Source organism: Triticum dicoccoides, chromosome 1B (assembly GCF_002162155.2).
Source record: "Triticum dicoccoides isolate Atlit2015 ecotype Zavitan chromosome 1B, WEW_v2.0, whole genome shotgun sequence".
Classification (NCBI taxonomy): Eukaryota; Viridiplantae; Streptophyta; class Magnoliopsida; order Poales; family Poaceae; genus Triticum; species Triticum dicoccoides.
The window spans coordinates 183616093-183632210 of record NC_041381.1 but is presented as its reverse complement, the minus strand read 5'-3'; the positions used below and the strand labels follow the sequence as shown (position 1 = coordinate 183632210).

At 43.6% G+C, this 16118-nt stretch overlaps 2 protein-coding genes across 3 annotated transcripts; both read right to left on the bottom strand.

Moving 5' to 3' along the window:
* Positions 1–2385: 2385 nt before the first annotated feature.
* LOC119327139 (tubulin gamma-2 chain) lies at positions 2386–7582 on the bottom strand. Its single transcript, XM_037600440.1, has 12 exons — positions 7182–7582; positions 6170–6370; positions 5882–5993; positions 5324–5724; positions 5091–5144; positions 4904–5008; positions 4280–4354; positions 4161–4205; positions 3927–4055; positions 3437–3541; positions 3302–3363; positions 2386–2779 (listed from the first exon to the last, which is right to left on the bottom strand). The coding sequence occupies exons 1-11, from the start codon at positions 7308–7310 to the stop codon at positions 3310–3312; spliced, it is 1410 nt and encodes a 469-aa protein (XP_037456337.1). The 5' UTR covers positions 7311–7582; the 3' UTR covers positions 2386–2779; positions 3302–3309.
* Positions 7583–8877: 1295 nt separating this feature from the next.
* LOC119327113 (dihydrolipoyl dehydrogenase 1, chloroplastic-like) lies at positions 8878–14829 on the bottom strand. Of its 2 annotated transcripts, none has more exons than XM_037600438.1 (15): positions 14384–14829; positions 13623–13769; positions 13042–13176; positions 12284–12401; positions 11698–11822; positions 11194–11319; positions 11006–11086; positions 10642–10704; positions 10488–10562; positions 10327–10405; positions 10131–10231; positions 9836–9949; positions 9590–9703; positions 9432–9503; positions 8878–9302 (listed from the first exon to the last, which is right to left on the bottom strand). In XM_037600438.1, the coding sequence occupies exons 1-15, from the start codon at positions 14684–14686 to the stop codon at positions 9186–9188; spliced, it is 1770 nt and encodes a 589-aa protein (XP_037456335.1). In that variant the 5' UTR covers positions 14687–14829; the 3' UTR covers positions 8878–9185. The 2 variants fall into 2 exon arrangements, with proteins under 2 accessions (XP_037456335.1, XP_037456336.1); XM_037600439.1 differs by having other exon boundaries at positions 8889–9339; positions 14384–14827.
* Positions 14830–16118: the final 1289 nt, after the last annotated feature.

Here is a 16118-nt window from a genome sequence, read left to right as displayed (position 1 = left end):
CCCTTTGCCCAGTAGAGTCAGCAGGATAAGATTCCATCCTTGCTTTCTTGGGGAAGGAAGGAGATGCACTGCTATCAACCGCAATGGAGGACTGGGTTTTGTTAGCCCCTGATGTTACCATTTTCTCAACTTCATAAAAGAAGTCATAATATTGCTCACGAAGCATTCCTTCAGTCGAGGGGGGAATTCTCTCCACCTCTCTGCACCCAAGTAAAATTCTGACATATTCAGGCTTATGTATAGTTAGATTCATCAACCTCCAGTGTTATCCCCACCAGAGCCCCAGCATAAGCCGCATGTTCAGTACACCTTTTTTCTATAGGAATGTCGCGAACCCTCACCCAAGCTTTTTCCAATATTCCTTTGGCCCCTATAGATGCAGTCCAGGGTGTAATGCAAACCACAACAGCCCCCTCCATCAAAGGCATACGTTTCCCATAACAGCATGCTCTCTCAACCTCACTAGCATAAGGAAAACGCATCACAAACTTATTAGGGCCAATGGAACAAGCCGTACATTGCCATTTCTTCTTACCAGGCTTTTTTGCAAAGATGGCATTAAATTCATGTTCAATCTCTTTCACAGATGCAACCCCCTCCACAATAGTGATCACTACGTTGTTAGTTTTTTCTACACTCTGCTTAGCGGCGCACATATCAGGAATATAGAAAAAACCCTGGCCAGGTGACTGGAATCCGCACATGAATGGAACACATTCCCAAGGCCTCGGAGTTTGACATAATTGAGCCATATGACCTAGCTTGTTGCATTTCTCACAGCGGATAGTAGGGCAGCAAGGAGCGAAATGACCTGAGAGGGAGCAGTTGATGCAGATCTCGTTGGTGCTTTTGGTTGCAGCTTGCCCAGTCGATGGAGGTGGAGGTGGGGGATGTGAAGGTGGCTCCTTGGCACCTGTCGTCGTCTCCTTGGCCGCTCCGCTCATGGCCCGTGCGGCGGCTTCCCATCTGTCCCCGACCTCGCCACCGCCAGATCTCGAACTACCAGTCGCCGGTGGTGGTGGCATATGACGAGGCTGATTTGGCAGCGGAGCCTTGCGTCCCCCGCCGAATCCGCCCCGCGCCATGTTGTCCCGCCACCCTCCGGATCTCCCCCCACCGCGCTCCCCCATCGCTTCTCGCCGCGCACCACCGGTCCGCTCCGCCGCAGCTACCTGGGCGAAGGAGCGGTCGTCTCCGCCGGCCTTGCCGCGCCACCAGCCGAAGGATTCGTGCGGGGGGTAGTTGGGAGGGCAAACCCTAGCACGCTCCCACAAATGCCCGAAGAGGAAGGCGAGATGCGCGTCTCGTGCGCTCGTGGTGGCGGTAGGTGGGGAAAATGGTGCGTTTCCCCCCGCCTCCCCGGCTCCATATGGTTTCGCCCCAGGGTCGGGGTGGGGTCCCCCATGGTGATCTGTTCCCACGTGTCGCCCATCCGCCATTGATGGGCGGTGGGTAGGGCTCTGGACATCCTCGACACGGGTCGGTGCGCATGCCTGATGGCCTGCCCGTCTCCCGTGTACCGCGCCTCGATCTGGCCCGTATGCCGCGCTCGCAGGAGATGACCACGTCGCCGATAATCGCTCCCGTATCATCGCAAAATGACACGGCAGAGAGATGACGTCGCCGATGTCGATGTGTTCCCCAACGCGGAGAAACCGCGCGTCAACCGTAACCCCGCGCTCGTCGATCAACACGAGGCGGAGCGCGTCTCGGCGTAGAATCAACTCGCGGTCGTCGAACGTGAGCGTATGCATCTGAAGATCGGCGGCGTATAGTACGCGCCATCGCTCGTCAGACGTGTGAGACGTGCGAGACGAGGATGCCATCCCGTAGCGCTAGTCGTAGAAACACCTAGCATAGCCGATTAGTTTCACCCATCGTAGTAGTAGTTGGCACTTGATCGAGCCATTGAAGTTCAATTATTTTCTTTGCAGGAAAAAAAAGGTGGCTGCTTCTTACTCCCTCCCTTCACAAATATAAAATGTTTAGACTTTCTCTAAATCAGATGTATATAGACACATTTTAGCGTGCTTGTTCACTCATTTCAACGCACGTAGTTCATATTAAAAGGGAGCACATGCTCCCAGGAGCCGAATTGAATTTCCAATATTAAAATATCAAAACAACCTATATTTGCAAACGGAGAAAGTATCAATTACCTTATCTTGCCTACAGAGACAATATTATATGTGTATTGCATCATCCGTTGAAAATTTTCATGTTTTTACACTACGCACTTGCAAAACTATCACAATAGACCCTCGAGAAGAGACTGAGGTAAGCTATCGAAGTGTGAGAGGTGGCGTACACTCAAGTATGACAGGAAACGAATCAAGAGTGACAAGATACATAAGCTGCCTAGGAGACAAGTGAAAACTTTCAGAAGAAATGAAGCTGCAAACAGCATAGATTTTAGAATACGACATGCACTGTTTATACAAACTGACTAGATTACATTTCTGGCAACTGTTATATCGCCAGTAAAGAAAGGTCGGCACAATAACAACTTGGAAAACCTGTAAACCTCACACAGCACCAAAAGCATCATCACTACAGATTGTATACACGCAAAACAAAACAGCATAGAGACCCGGTTGCAGTGGATTCCGAAATATACATGGCACACTGAACTAACGGAAAAGGGCGAAAGTCTAAGAAAGCAGAGAACTGCGTCAACCGCTTCAGTACCACACTAGCACTACGTTGGGGTGGGGTTGAGCTTGAGCAGACTGATGTCCATCTGACAGCTACAGTTGCATCTTTGTATAACCAGCGAGACCTGCATGCAGAAAGCTCTTTTAGTCAGGTAAATTTCTGCAGAACATGTCAAACATAAAAATTATCAGAAATGCCATCAAGTAAAAACCTTTATTCACTCATTGTGGACCAATGTGTTACTACACTAGTCACCTAACTGCTTTTGGTAATTGGAAAATTTCTGTAGTTATTCAATACTGAAATGTAACCTTATAAAACTTCACAAAAGAGGATCTTAGAAGTCATGACTTAAAGAGGTGCGTCTTTTGTTATTTACACGAATATAAACATAAATAAATGGTTAAAGATCACTAGGGTTAAAGGATTTAGTAATGCAACTGCCAGCGACCGGAGTAGATCTATTTCCACATGACGACGTTCTACCAAATAAAAGGAGATTGCAAATAATGTAGGAATTGTTCGACAAGGTCATGTGAGAACAATCATCCAACTTTTCAGCAAGGTTTCGAGTAGCTATTCAAGTCAATATGCCCATATATCAAACTACATTAGGGCTTTGCAGTGCCCAATATTGAGACATTACCTTGGTATTTACACAACTAACTTCGACTCAAGTGCGGCCGCAACATTTGCATCTCCAAGGTCCTGTTTTCATTACATAAAGCTCATCATCTCATATCATGTAACACACATTATATAAAATGGAGTTTGAGAGTACCTCCATCCCCCATTTGATGTAGTCAGGTGATTCGCAAGCCTTGTATTCGTCAACCAGGCCCTCTATAATTTCTCGAGATTCGTCGAATTCAGAGAGATCATTGTCCTGCATATTGTGGCCAGACAGGTGATCAGCATATAAGGAATAAGCTTCCCACAATAATATGTGGTACTCCAGGGTATGTCATAAGAAAATCACATAGGTGGTTATGTTACTGGAGGAAAATAATATAGCTTCGATTTCCAGTCAGCATTACATAAAACTGCTAGCAAAGTGTCTTTGTTCTGTGTTATCAAACAGGCTTTTGATCTTCAACAATAACATCGAGAGTTTCAGGTGCAAAGTATTCATAAATTCCACAAGCCTTAGAACATTCTACTCCCTCCGTCCCATAATATAAGAACGTTTTTGACACTGCACTAGTGTCAAAAAGGGTCTTATATTGGGACGGAGGGAGTAAGAAATAAATGAAGAAATATAGTGTTCTTACCGCAAACATCGGGAACTTCCTGTAGTTGTCAAGAAAGGCTTGCTTTTTCCTCAGCTTTTCATACTGCCCCAGACATTTGCTGAATAAGTGACGGATGCTAGTATGATTTGCTAACATCAAACCACTAACCTGTGGCAAAACATTGTTTATTAGAATGCTAGCATTAAAAAAATGCACCCTCGGTTCCCAAATGCAAGACATTTTTGCAGTTCATCACAAGAAAGATCACTTTACCCTGTGGGTGGTTTGAACATATGGTGATTTTCTTGACAATGCAACCTGTAGCAATTGAGATGCTCATAAATTAAAGTGTCAAGAAGCTAAACTGAAATTTACTCTAGTTCGGTGCTCACCTGAATGCTTGCAGGTCCCCACTCTACGAAGTTAACAAGCTTCCTTTCACGTATCCTTTGTAGGCTCTCATGGACCTAAATACATGAGATGACCAAAGTTAAGCACTGAAGAATAGATAAATCAACAGGATACATAAAAACCATCATTAAACTCCAGTTAATTGCTACTGAGCAATAAATACCTAGTATGTAATATGTACAGCAATATATTTACAAAAAGGAATGCATGTACTCCCTCTGTAAAGAAATATAAGAGTGTTTAGATTACTACTTTAGTGATCTAAACGCTCTTATATTTCTTTACGGAGGGAATACGTGCTATTTTCACCTCTTGCAGGATAAACAAGAGCCTCTGAGGGATAAGTAAATACAATTGTTATTATGGCTCAATGTCATGATGAAAATCTACAGTGCTACATGTTTTTTAGGAACTTCTGATATATTGAAGTGGACAAACAGGGTTTGCTTCCTATGAATAAGGCGATGTGTAGTGCAAAGCCAAAGACATAAAATTTTACCTTTTTGACTGTTTTATGTGAATGCATAGTGCCACAATTGGCAATATCATAATTAAGTTGGCATACATAAGCAGTGAACGAGTAAATCTATTTGACAGAACTGTACCTGTGTTGGGTCCACCTCTCCTTGAATGATGTTAAGTATGGAGATGTATTTAGCCTGACTAGCTTCCTTGGTACGAGCGTAAGATGACACCATTATGTTCTTTGTCTGCAAGATAGAATAGATAAAAGGTTCAAACTCATGAAGACAAAGGAGATTAGGAAGCAACCTGGGGCAGGGGTAACATTACCTGCAGAAGTCGTCTCATAACATCTAATACCGTCGTCTTGCGTATCATGTTAACCTGCGGTGGCACACATACTCAAATCAGGTCAAGCATTTATCACCAAAAAAGGCGGAAAACAAAAATGTAGCAAGTCTGACACAAATACACTGGCCCTAAATTTCAGCCAATGCAACTAGAAAGTTAATAAGTACAGAAGACGTAAATTCAAAATGTAACAACTGGGGAAGCAAAGTTACCTGTCGTTCGACGGTCAATGGAGTATAACCTGTCATAAGAAAATGGCACCTTGGAGTAGGAATCAAGGAGGCAAGAAGGCCAGCCAGATCATTATTCATATATCCAGGATACCTCAGGGTGGTTGTGCTTGCAGACATAACAGTGGAAACCAAAGAGTTTGTTTGTGCAAAAGTAGGATTTGCTAAATGAAGACGTTCAACAGCAATTCTGTTAAGAGCCGTATTGTCAAGAACAACCACACAGTCAGCATTCAGTGTCAGCCGCTTCAGAGTTAAAAGGGAGTTGTATGGTTGGACAACAACATCACTCGTTTCCATCTGGTTTGGAAAGACACTATATGTCTGTACAAGCTTCTTACTGTATCGATCATTTAGGGTCTCCAGCACATAAGAACCCATACCTGAACAAGGGCAACATGGACTGCATTAGACAATTAAATAAAATACTAGTACATAGTGAACAACATGATAGACACTCTTGCAATACATCTATTAACAAAGAACTAAGAAGGAATGATAAAGTGAAAAGGGAGGAATCAAACTACGAGAGCCAGTTACCTGAACCAGTTCCACCAGCAATGGAGTGGCATAAAACAAAACCCTCAAGGCTATCACTTCCATCTGCTTCTCGATCTACCATGTCCATGATATCATCAACGACTTGTTCGCCCTAAAATTTAAGAATAGGATAAAGCATTAATCTAAAAGGTCTACTGGTATCTGAAATGCAAAATGCAGAATTGGCTTATGGACATGACACAATAGAAAACATGTACTGTTGGTAAGCTTATAGTAACAATTATAAGTCTACTGGATGAAAACCAAGACACAGAGATGCAACTGCACCTGATGATATCCACTAGCCCAATTGTTTCCGGCACCACCACCATGCTCAGACAAATATATATTCTCGTGGTTGAATAGGTTCTTGTACTCGCTGTTCTGTATTCCATTGATCACTCTTGGTTCTAGATCCATAAGAAGAGCCCTGGGTATGTAGTGCTGATCATCCGCCTGGTAGAAAAAAACATCCTTCCTGTCTCCTCCCTGCAGAGAAAACATCTCTATGACTCATCTTAACCCAGCTACAAGCATAGGCAAGATACATGGAAGCAACAGATGATGCATCCATTGATTTTGTACAAAAACAGAAGTACTTGGATACCAGGTTCACTCTGGCATAATCAAGCATCTATGACCCTCGTGTTAACCCAGCTACCAGCATAGACACCATAAATGAAAACAGCAGATGATGCATCAATTAATTTCGAACAAAAATATAAGTAGCAAAATACTTGGATACCAGGTTCACTTTCTGGCATAATCAAGACGCATTCTCGCCAAAGTATTTCTCAAGGTTCTCAGATGCTGTTCCCGTTGGGTTTGGTATGACTTATATGTACACTCATATGTACCAAATAGCTTTCTTGTGACTGAAGACGCCCTGCATTTAACATGCATTTTGGCACTGTGCCTTGTTCATGAATAACAAAATTCCCTGAAGAAACGACTGTTACACTCCAAATCAAAACTAACAGCAGCTATTGTGTTGACTGAAATCTATTAAGGTTCGCCTTTTAGGGTGAAATTGTTAAATTACAATACTAGCACTTACAGGCCTATCAGGTTGAGAAACGTAACCACGCGCCATTTGACTAAACCCTGAAACTCATGTACTAAAACACCGTGCCCCAACGAGGAACAGATCGAACACACCGCGGCGCTCGCTGAACCAAAGCAAACCAGCGGCGGAAAAAAGGCCACCACCGAGCGAGCGATAGCGTCGAGCCGCCGGATCGGGCGGCGAAGAGGGAGAGAGGGAGCAAGGGGAAGGCGTGCGGCGAGGGCGAGGGCGGACCTGCGTGGCGAAGTCCTCGAGGAGGCCGTCCTTGCCGATGCCGTGCTCGAGGCAGAGCTGCTTCCAGAACTCCATCCCGATCTGGTTCCCGCATTGCCCCACCTGTATCGTGATGATCTCGCGCGGCATCTCGTCGTCCTCCTCCTGCTCCGGCGGCGGCGGATGCCGCGGTTAGGGTTACCGCCTCGTGGGCGACGGGGAGGGCGGTGGCGGAGGCGGAGGGGGTCGTGGGGCTCGGCCGGCGGCGCGTGTGGTCTAGGGTTTTGGGGTTGCTTCCTTTGGGCGTAAGGGCTGGCTGAGCCGTCCACCAACTGCGAGTGCCCTGGAGTGGAGTCGCTGGAGGGAAGTGGTGTGGTGGGGGGTGGAAGCGGGAGGTGACGAGACGGAGAAACAGGAAGGGGAGACGGGGTTTCGGGGATGGAAGTGGAACAAAATGCGAGAATGCGCGCAAATTTCGAATTTTCAGGTGCGCCGGATTCGTGCGATTTTTTCGGCAGAGTATAATGGGAAAAGGTGGATATCGATTCATATACCTTTTTCTTCATCATTACTATTCCCTCTATTCCGATTTACTCGTCGTGGTTTTAGTTCAAACCGAGGGAGATAATCAAAGTCCATTTTCCTGGTCCTTTGGATCTAGATCCAATGGTCATCATCTTCCTCCTATCCCACTCAGCGGGCGGGCTTTTTGCCCACGAGCCGCATTGCTACTGCATAGCATCACTGCCTACCTCGATCAAACCCCTGCCACTATCGATCATATCGCCGCATGCTCATCTCTCTAATCTCAACCCAAGGTTTCTTCTCTGCCACCGGTGAGCTACTAGCATTAACCTCTACCTCCTACATCGACAAAGTCCCATTCCTCAACCACCAATGTTTGTTGTTGTCATGTTGTCGGTTATTTAGCATGGCTATCATAACCACTTTGGTGAGGTCTCATTCATTAGCCTCACCATCATCATTGTTGTCGTGCAATTGGCAGCTCTGTCTTGCAATTCAACGACATCTGAGAATGAGGTTGCCTATGTTTAAGAAAAACTTAGCCGGCTGGCTGAAGAATTGATCAGGAGAAAATGGTCGCATTGTTGGGATAAATGATTGCATTGCCTCGCTTTATTTTTGTCCTATAACACTGGTTTGTCCTCTCTATTAGGTACTCCCTCCATTTTTATTTAGTTCGCATATTAGCTTTGGTCAAAGTTAAGCTTTACAAACTTGGACCAAGTTTATAAACAAAATATTAAGATATACAATAACAAATCAACAATATTAGATTTATTATTGAATGTACTTTTATATCGTATAGATTTATTATGTTAACAAATTTGATCAAACTTTACAAAGTTTGACTTCAGTCAATTCTAATATGCAAAGTAAATAAAAACAGAGGGAGTACAAACTTCTATTGATGAATGGACGATACTTACAAAAGCCTCTTTTGTGTTTTTATAACCTCTTTTCTTGGTGTAATGACATTTATCTTACCTGTCATTTTAATTTAAGGTAAATATATATTTTTGCAAGTAAATCAATTAGGGACAGCTTACGGAGTCTTTTTTTAAAGTAAATATTAGTATTTACTCTTACAAATCAAGTCCACTTGTTATAACTTTTTTTTGTAATCATTGGATATTTTTCGAACATTTTAGTACTTATGGCACGACAACTTGCACCAAATCTGCATCCAAAAAACTGGAGTATATATGGCAGTACTTAAGACAGCAGAGTTTGGAGTCCTTCAACCTGCAAACTTCTTTTCAGACATCATCCTGCTGAACTGAGCAGTCTTAAAATACATCGCGGCGACAACGCTGATTATTTGAAGAACCCTGGCTAGACTTACAACTCAATAGGTGAAACAACAAAGAAATGAAGGCAACAAGAACCTAATCACCACCCCATGACTAATAATAATATCTGAACACGCTACAAAATGTGTAACTATATTTTCCCTGGGCACCATGATGTGGCACCAGCAGGCTGCAAAAGCTCCTTGTCAGGCTAGGGTTGCCGATCTCGTTGCGGGGAAGACAGCAGGCTCGTGATGAAACTAAGGACCTTCAAGAGCGGCTGGGGTGGATGATTTGGCTCACGCTCCTGCCCGTCTTTAGGCTGCAACTGGTTCATTTACAGAATGAGAGACACCTGAATTAACCTGTTGGGAAGGAAAGCATGGCTTACAGCTGTTCAGAGTCATGGCCCGAGAATTTTTCTAAGCGGCTGAATAGTGAACACATCGATCTGTACCTTGGCCGCTTTGAAGAGTTCGTCGAGCACTTCGGATAATGTTGGGTGTGCATGGACAGCAAGCTTAAGTTCCTGCGTGGTGGAGGCGATTATGTGTTACTATAAACTAAACTGCTAAACAATGGAAAGGAGTGAAGGAAAATATCAACTATACTCACTTGCAACCGAGTTCCTAGGGCAATGGCATTTGATGCCTCATGGATGAGGTCAGCAGCGTGCAAACCCAAGATGTGAACACCAAGAATTTCTCCCGTGTCAGGTCTGTAGATCATCTACAAAGAGGGACAAACATTGTCGAACTCAAAATATGTCAGTGGATGCAACACATGCAAAACTGTGATCCCCAAGGGCAAAGTCTGAAAACAATGCAACAAGTAGAAAATTTAATGTTAAAACAGAATCACCTTAGCAATTCCATCGCCTTCATTTTCTGCCAAAGCTTTTGTGTTGGCCTTAAAACTGGTCTTAACAACACTTACCTCAAATCCTTCGTTGTCAGCCTTTTCTCTGGCTTGTGGCTGCAACATATTCAACACACGCTGGTCAAATGTTTTTCTCTTTTCAAGATACAGTACATATCAAATGCAGTAACAGAATGCATTAAATTAGTTCCATTAAAGAAAAATATATAATGTTTTTTTAGTATAGATGGAAAATGCATGAACAAGACAGAACTAGGAGTTAAGATCTTCAACTTACCTCTGTCAGCCCAACCATACTGATTTCTGGATGAGTGAAACAAGCGGCTGGGATGCTTAAATGGTTTAGAATGTGGTCCCTCCCAGAGATTTGCTCAACGACTACATATTCATAGAATTACACATTACACAACTATAGCAACCAGCACCCATAGTAGCAACAACACAAGTGCATGTATCAACAACTTCGGAAGTACCTGAGATTCCCTGTGCACTGGCAGCATGGGCAAGCATGAGTTTACCATTCGCATCTCCAATGCAAAATAAATTCGGCACCTACAGCATATCATATGTTAAATATCCAAACGGGCCATTGGGAGACAATTGTTCAGTGTAGCAATTTGTTTTTGCAACATACCACATTGCCATCAGCATCCGTGACTTGCATCCGCTCATCAACAGGAATAAAACCACGCTGTGTAACAACATTAATCTGAAGAAAAAACAAATTATATCCATGACTAATAAAACTGCAGCATTTTCTTCTGATAGTTACACTTTCAAGTACTCACATTTTCCAAGCCAAGTCCGTTGGTGAATGGTGCTCTTCCAGTGGCTATAAGGGCTGCATCCACCTACACACACAAATTTCCACTCTCACATAAAAGCCATTGTCGAAGTGCAGCAAATATGTTGTTTATATTTCCAACTTACATGAATGAACTAAGCAAGAATCGTCAAAATAAATAGTCAATATATTGCCAAGTGCGGCATGGAAGATATGTAGCAAGAATTTATTCGATTAAATCATCCATCACAAGATGATAGAAATAGTCAAAGCGTGCATGTGTTGTACCCTAGTAAAAACATAACCAGAAGAACTGCAATTGTAACACCTGTATACAAGAACAAAAATATATTTAAAATGTAATTTACCTCAAGGGTTTCTTTGTGTTCCTTCGTTTTGGCATCAATGAGTTCAATCAACACAGGCTTTCCATCCTTTGCCGGAGTAATCTTGAGGCAAATGCATCAACAATTCAATATACATATAATGCATGATGAATATATTTATCTAAAGATTCTACTGTGTGAGAAAGTTAAGAGTGGATGGTGAAATTAACCTTGCTTGCAAAAACACCAGTGTGATAGTCAATTTTCCTTGGATTGATAAGGACTCTCTGAGCCAATTTTGCGATTTCAGGATCAAAACCAGGCATCAGCTGGTCAAGAGCTTCAACAAAGGTAACCTGCTCAATCAAAATTGTGTAACTTTAGGCCATACATTACAATACAATTCAGCATACACCTGTAAGCAGCAGTTGGTCCAAACATTTTGCTACAACATCTAACAGAATCCTCAAGCACTTTGTGAAGTCGAATATGGTGTGAGTTCTGCATGCCAGTAAAATAATAATAACATATGCAAAGCAGGTGTAACAGATCCACTGATACAAGAAATAAAGATGCAAATGATAGGAATCTTTTGCAAGTAATCATGTAACCAGTAACCATGTTTCTGCATTGAATGAAGTGAGTGCACGGGAACACTATCAGATATATTCAGACATTCCTAAAACATGATTAAATCCACTCCAAATTTGTTGACAGCAAGAATTTTCCGTTACCTCGCTTCCTAGAGCTGTGTACACATCGCTGAATTCAAGTCCAATATAACCACTTCCAACAATAGCTATCCAGTCCGGAACTGATCCAAGTTTTAATGCATGATCACTAGTAAATACAGTCTTGCCTGCACAATAACAAACAGTATTAGAGAAATAAAACAAGAAATGATAATCAATACAATGTGCTTGCAATAAGTGTGTCAAGATACGTGCAATGGAGTCGACAATTGTTGGAAATGGCTACAGTTTTTTTTTGTATTATATTTTGCTTCGTATCACTTAGAGAAACAAAATGTACTCCACTTCAATTAAACTCGAGGACAATTGGAACATTACAAAACAATTAAAAAGGAAAAACTGCATCAACATAAGCTACCACAGCTAAATCTGAAGTGTATACGAAAAATGGTCATCGTACTACATTATTAGCATAGCTTACATGTCTGTTTTCTGTTCTTAGTTTGCAGGTTGGAGTTGAACCGAAATTTTAATCAATACGATCAGTATGGAAAAAGATTGTGAATATCAAATCAGTAGTGTAATTAATCTAGAAGAATGATCCATCAAGAGAAGAATCAGCACTTACCGTCAATTTCTATGCCCTTGGGAACAAAAGGAACTGATCCAGTGGCAATGATGATGTTCTTTGCAGTGATTTCTTTTTCTGGAAAACCTACTTTTCCATATCGTACCTTTTGCTTTCCCTGATCACATCATGGACGGAAATAAGTAAATCAATAAACGAAATTCTGATGGTTTGAATACATGCACTTTTGTATGACAATTCCTGCATGGTAGGGCTGTAAACAGAGAACAACAAGAAAACCTTTAAATCCCAAACATGTTGTGGTAGGCTAGAGTTGAAACCCATACGATCTCGAAACCTAGTTATGGTTTTGGCACGTGGATAGCTAACTTCCACACACCCCTGTCCATGCTATCACCACAAACAGAGGCAAACATATTCCATGCTATCACCATAAACAATAGATCATGATATATCATTTACGACCCAACTGGTTGAATCAAGCAGTTGCGCTTGCAGTCATTATATGCCTATCTCGGACATTCAGTGGCTCCAAAACTAGCTAAAACTCGGCTTTCCTTCAGCAATCAATGGAAAGTTTGGCGAAATCAACAAGCATGCATTAGACATGCAAATACATTTCCAGATACTGTCAGCGACCTTTTATGTCAGGCTTGTTTGTAGGATATGCAATCAAAAAACTTTAGCATATGTAATTCATCAAGAAGTATTAGCTTACAAAGGTTGCTAGAATTTGTATACAACTAAAAAACTTCTAATTGTACACGCATCAAATAAATGATTTACAGAGGACATACCACAATTTTGCCAAATCCAGTTAATATATCCACTCCCATAGCCTTCATTGAATTAGTCAAGTTGCTTCGGATTTTGGAGGCAAGATTATTTGCATGATCGGCAACAGCTTGTCTGTCATATCCAGTTGAAGAAACCTAATACAAGCCAGAATATGTTCAACGATTAATTGATTATGCAGGACAAATGATGTAACATGGAAGAATGAAAAGGCAGCACATGCCGACAGGAAATGGTTGTAACTTGCAAGTATAGAGCATACTTTTGGTAAATGTACTCCCTCCATGATAAAGGGCAAACTAAACATATAGAAAACTCAAAGCAATGTGAAGAACAAAAAAGGGAAGATTAATAGAATTGACATGGGTAACTTCTTAGAAATAGTTATCAAGGGGCTATACACTTCATGAGGTAAGTGTGAAACAGGCATTCTGAAATTCACGCTGTTTATCTTCCTATGCTTACTGTTGAATTGTTGACTTTGTGAACCTACTCAAATACTCCTGATGCCTAGCAATATGCATGTAGTTGTAACACATTCTATGACCTGTTTTCAACCCATCATCATCGCATCCAGTTATACCTGCAGACCCAGGGACTTCATGTGATGTTCATCATGAAGCTCTCTCATCCGACCACTGACAGCAAGAAGTGCTTTGGACGGAACACAGCCTCTGTTCACACAGGTCCCACCCACAACGTCTCCCTCGATAATGGCGGTTTTCAACCCCTGCACCAATTGGGCAACATAAAAACATGAAGAAATGAGAAGTAGTGATGGAAGCAATGTCAGACATACTGATAATTCTGTAAGCTTCTTTGCTTGTATGTTATAGAAGGAATAGAAGTTCAGAACAAAAAGATGGGCATAATTCTATTTCTCGGTTATATCACAAATGTGGAGAAGGTTGACTAACTTCAACAATCCAACTACACTGCCAACAGGTGTGTCAACATCCAGTCCAAAGATGGACAAACACTAGAACAACTGATCAGTAACTAGTCGCTGGTGCTGTAAAGAAGTTTTCATTTATTTCAAGTGTGTAAGTCGCTAATTATACATTCCACCCATTTGTGCACACTGAAATTAAAAAAAAAATAGTTCGACCAACTCAAAGAGACCTCGATTTAACATATCACGACACGGGGGGCACTGCAGCTACTGCATGAAATCATCGAGCAGAACATAAACATCAACACTATGTTCAAACAAAATTTCCAGCTCCAACACCAGTTGCTGATCAGAGCTTGCAAATTAAATACTAAGTTCCAGCAGAGTATGAAAAGTAACGTGGTCTAACTCTGACAAGTTGACAGAAAATCATGAACACAGGCAGCACTGACCTCCTCCACGGCGTGGAGCGCGGCACCGTGACCACCAACGCCGGCTCCGATGATTACGAGGTCGTAATCGAACCCGTCGCCGCTCCCCGCCGCGTCGTTCGCCGACGCAGCCGCCCTCAGCACCGCGCGCCTGGTGGCCGCCGCGGCGTGTGAGGCCCGCAGCGAGCCGCACGCGAGAGCATCTCCCCGGAGCCCGCAGAACCGGATCTCGCCGGGCCGGCGCCCCGCCGCCGCCTTGGATCTGGCGCCTCCGCTGGCGATCGCCGAGGCGGAGGCCGAGGCGGAGATGGAGACGGAGTGCATGGCGAGGCGAGAGGCTGGCTAGGAGGCTCGCGCTCGGGGCGTGTGTGGTATGAAGGGGAGCGGGCAAGCGCGGGCGGAGATGGCGAGAGTGGAGTGTGGCTATGCTGGCCTTGGGGGTTTACGCGAGGGGCGGAGGATTCGAAGCGGGGAGGAGGCGGAGGAAAAGAAGACGGCGCTGCGAGGTGGGGTCCACGCGTCAGTGTAGGTAGTTACGGCAGGTCAAATGCTTGACAAGAAAAACAAGGCACTCTCCATGACCGTTCGATTCGTTCCTTCTCTATCGCGATGTTACGAACTGCGACATTGATGTCCCCACCGCGACCCCGACGCAAATGAGCGGCAATGATGTTGTGATCGGACAAGCGCCGCACTGTGCGGCGATGTTGTACCGACAACGCTCTATAACACCGGTCGCAGCACCGTCCCCCCCCCTCCTTCGCAACACCAATGATACTACATTGCTTACGCTCTACAACAGCCTACAACGGCAATGTGTAGCACCCTGGGGTCACACAACCTGCACGAGAGGCAATGGACAGGGCGAGGTCGTTGCCGCCCAACGATGGCATGCCTTTGGCACTTTATCTGAAGGCACTAGTCTCGACCACAAATATGTGATTCATCCGTCGTCTCGTGGCGTTGGCACCTTCTCTTGCCCAGTCATGTGAGTTATCTGCGCTTTGGTTTGCCTTTGATCGTCTTGTTAGGTGACGATGGTTTTAGTATGGTTTATTTTCTCGGTGTTGGCTATCGCAATAATTTGGTTGGGATTGGGGTTGGTCATTGCTCCTTTCAATGGTCACTGGTCTCGCAATGTGTGATGATGGTCCCTGGTAGACGACTTGGTCCATTCCGTTTGTCGAACAATGAAAATGGAGGGAGGGGCTAAGCGAGGCGGCGATCTAAGGAAGGCAATTGAAATTGAGCTCCAGGTTTCAGATCGCTAACATAACATGGAGCCTGTTTACCTGGGGATGTCTATGGAGGCGATATAGGAGATATGTTTTGTCTCTAACAGCTTCTGTATGGGTAACGGGCGTCGATCGTGTTAACTTTAGATATATTGTTGGTTCATGTGTCCTCAGAATGGTTTGTATAGGGCACATTTGGCTGTTGTGCACCAGGTTGGATTATAATCTGCTCGCCTGGCGAGTAGTCTTGGTTTGTTGTTTTCGGACCTGATTCTGACCACTTTTCGTGCACTGATGGTGTCCGGATGTGACATCACTTGGGAGGCTGGTTCTCGGTATCTTCGGGTCGTAGTCCTGTACTCTTGTTTGCGCAGTTCCTGTTGTTTGGTGTTGTCTGGTCGCCGTGCATCCATGTAACGAATATAGCACGATAATAGTCACGTGTATCATGTTTTGTGAATGATTTCGCTTGGAGGAAAAAGGAACTAATGGAGGTAGAGCGTATTTCATCTCTGCCTCAT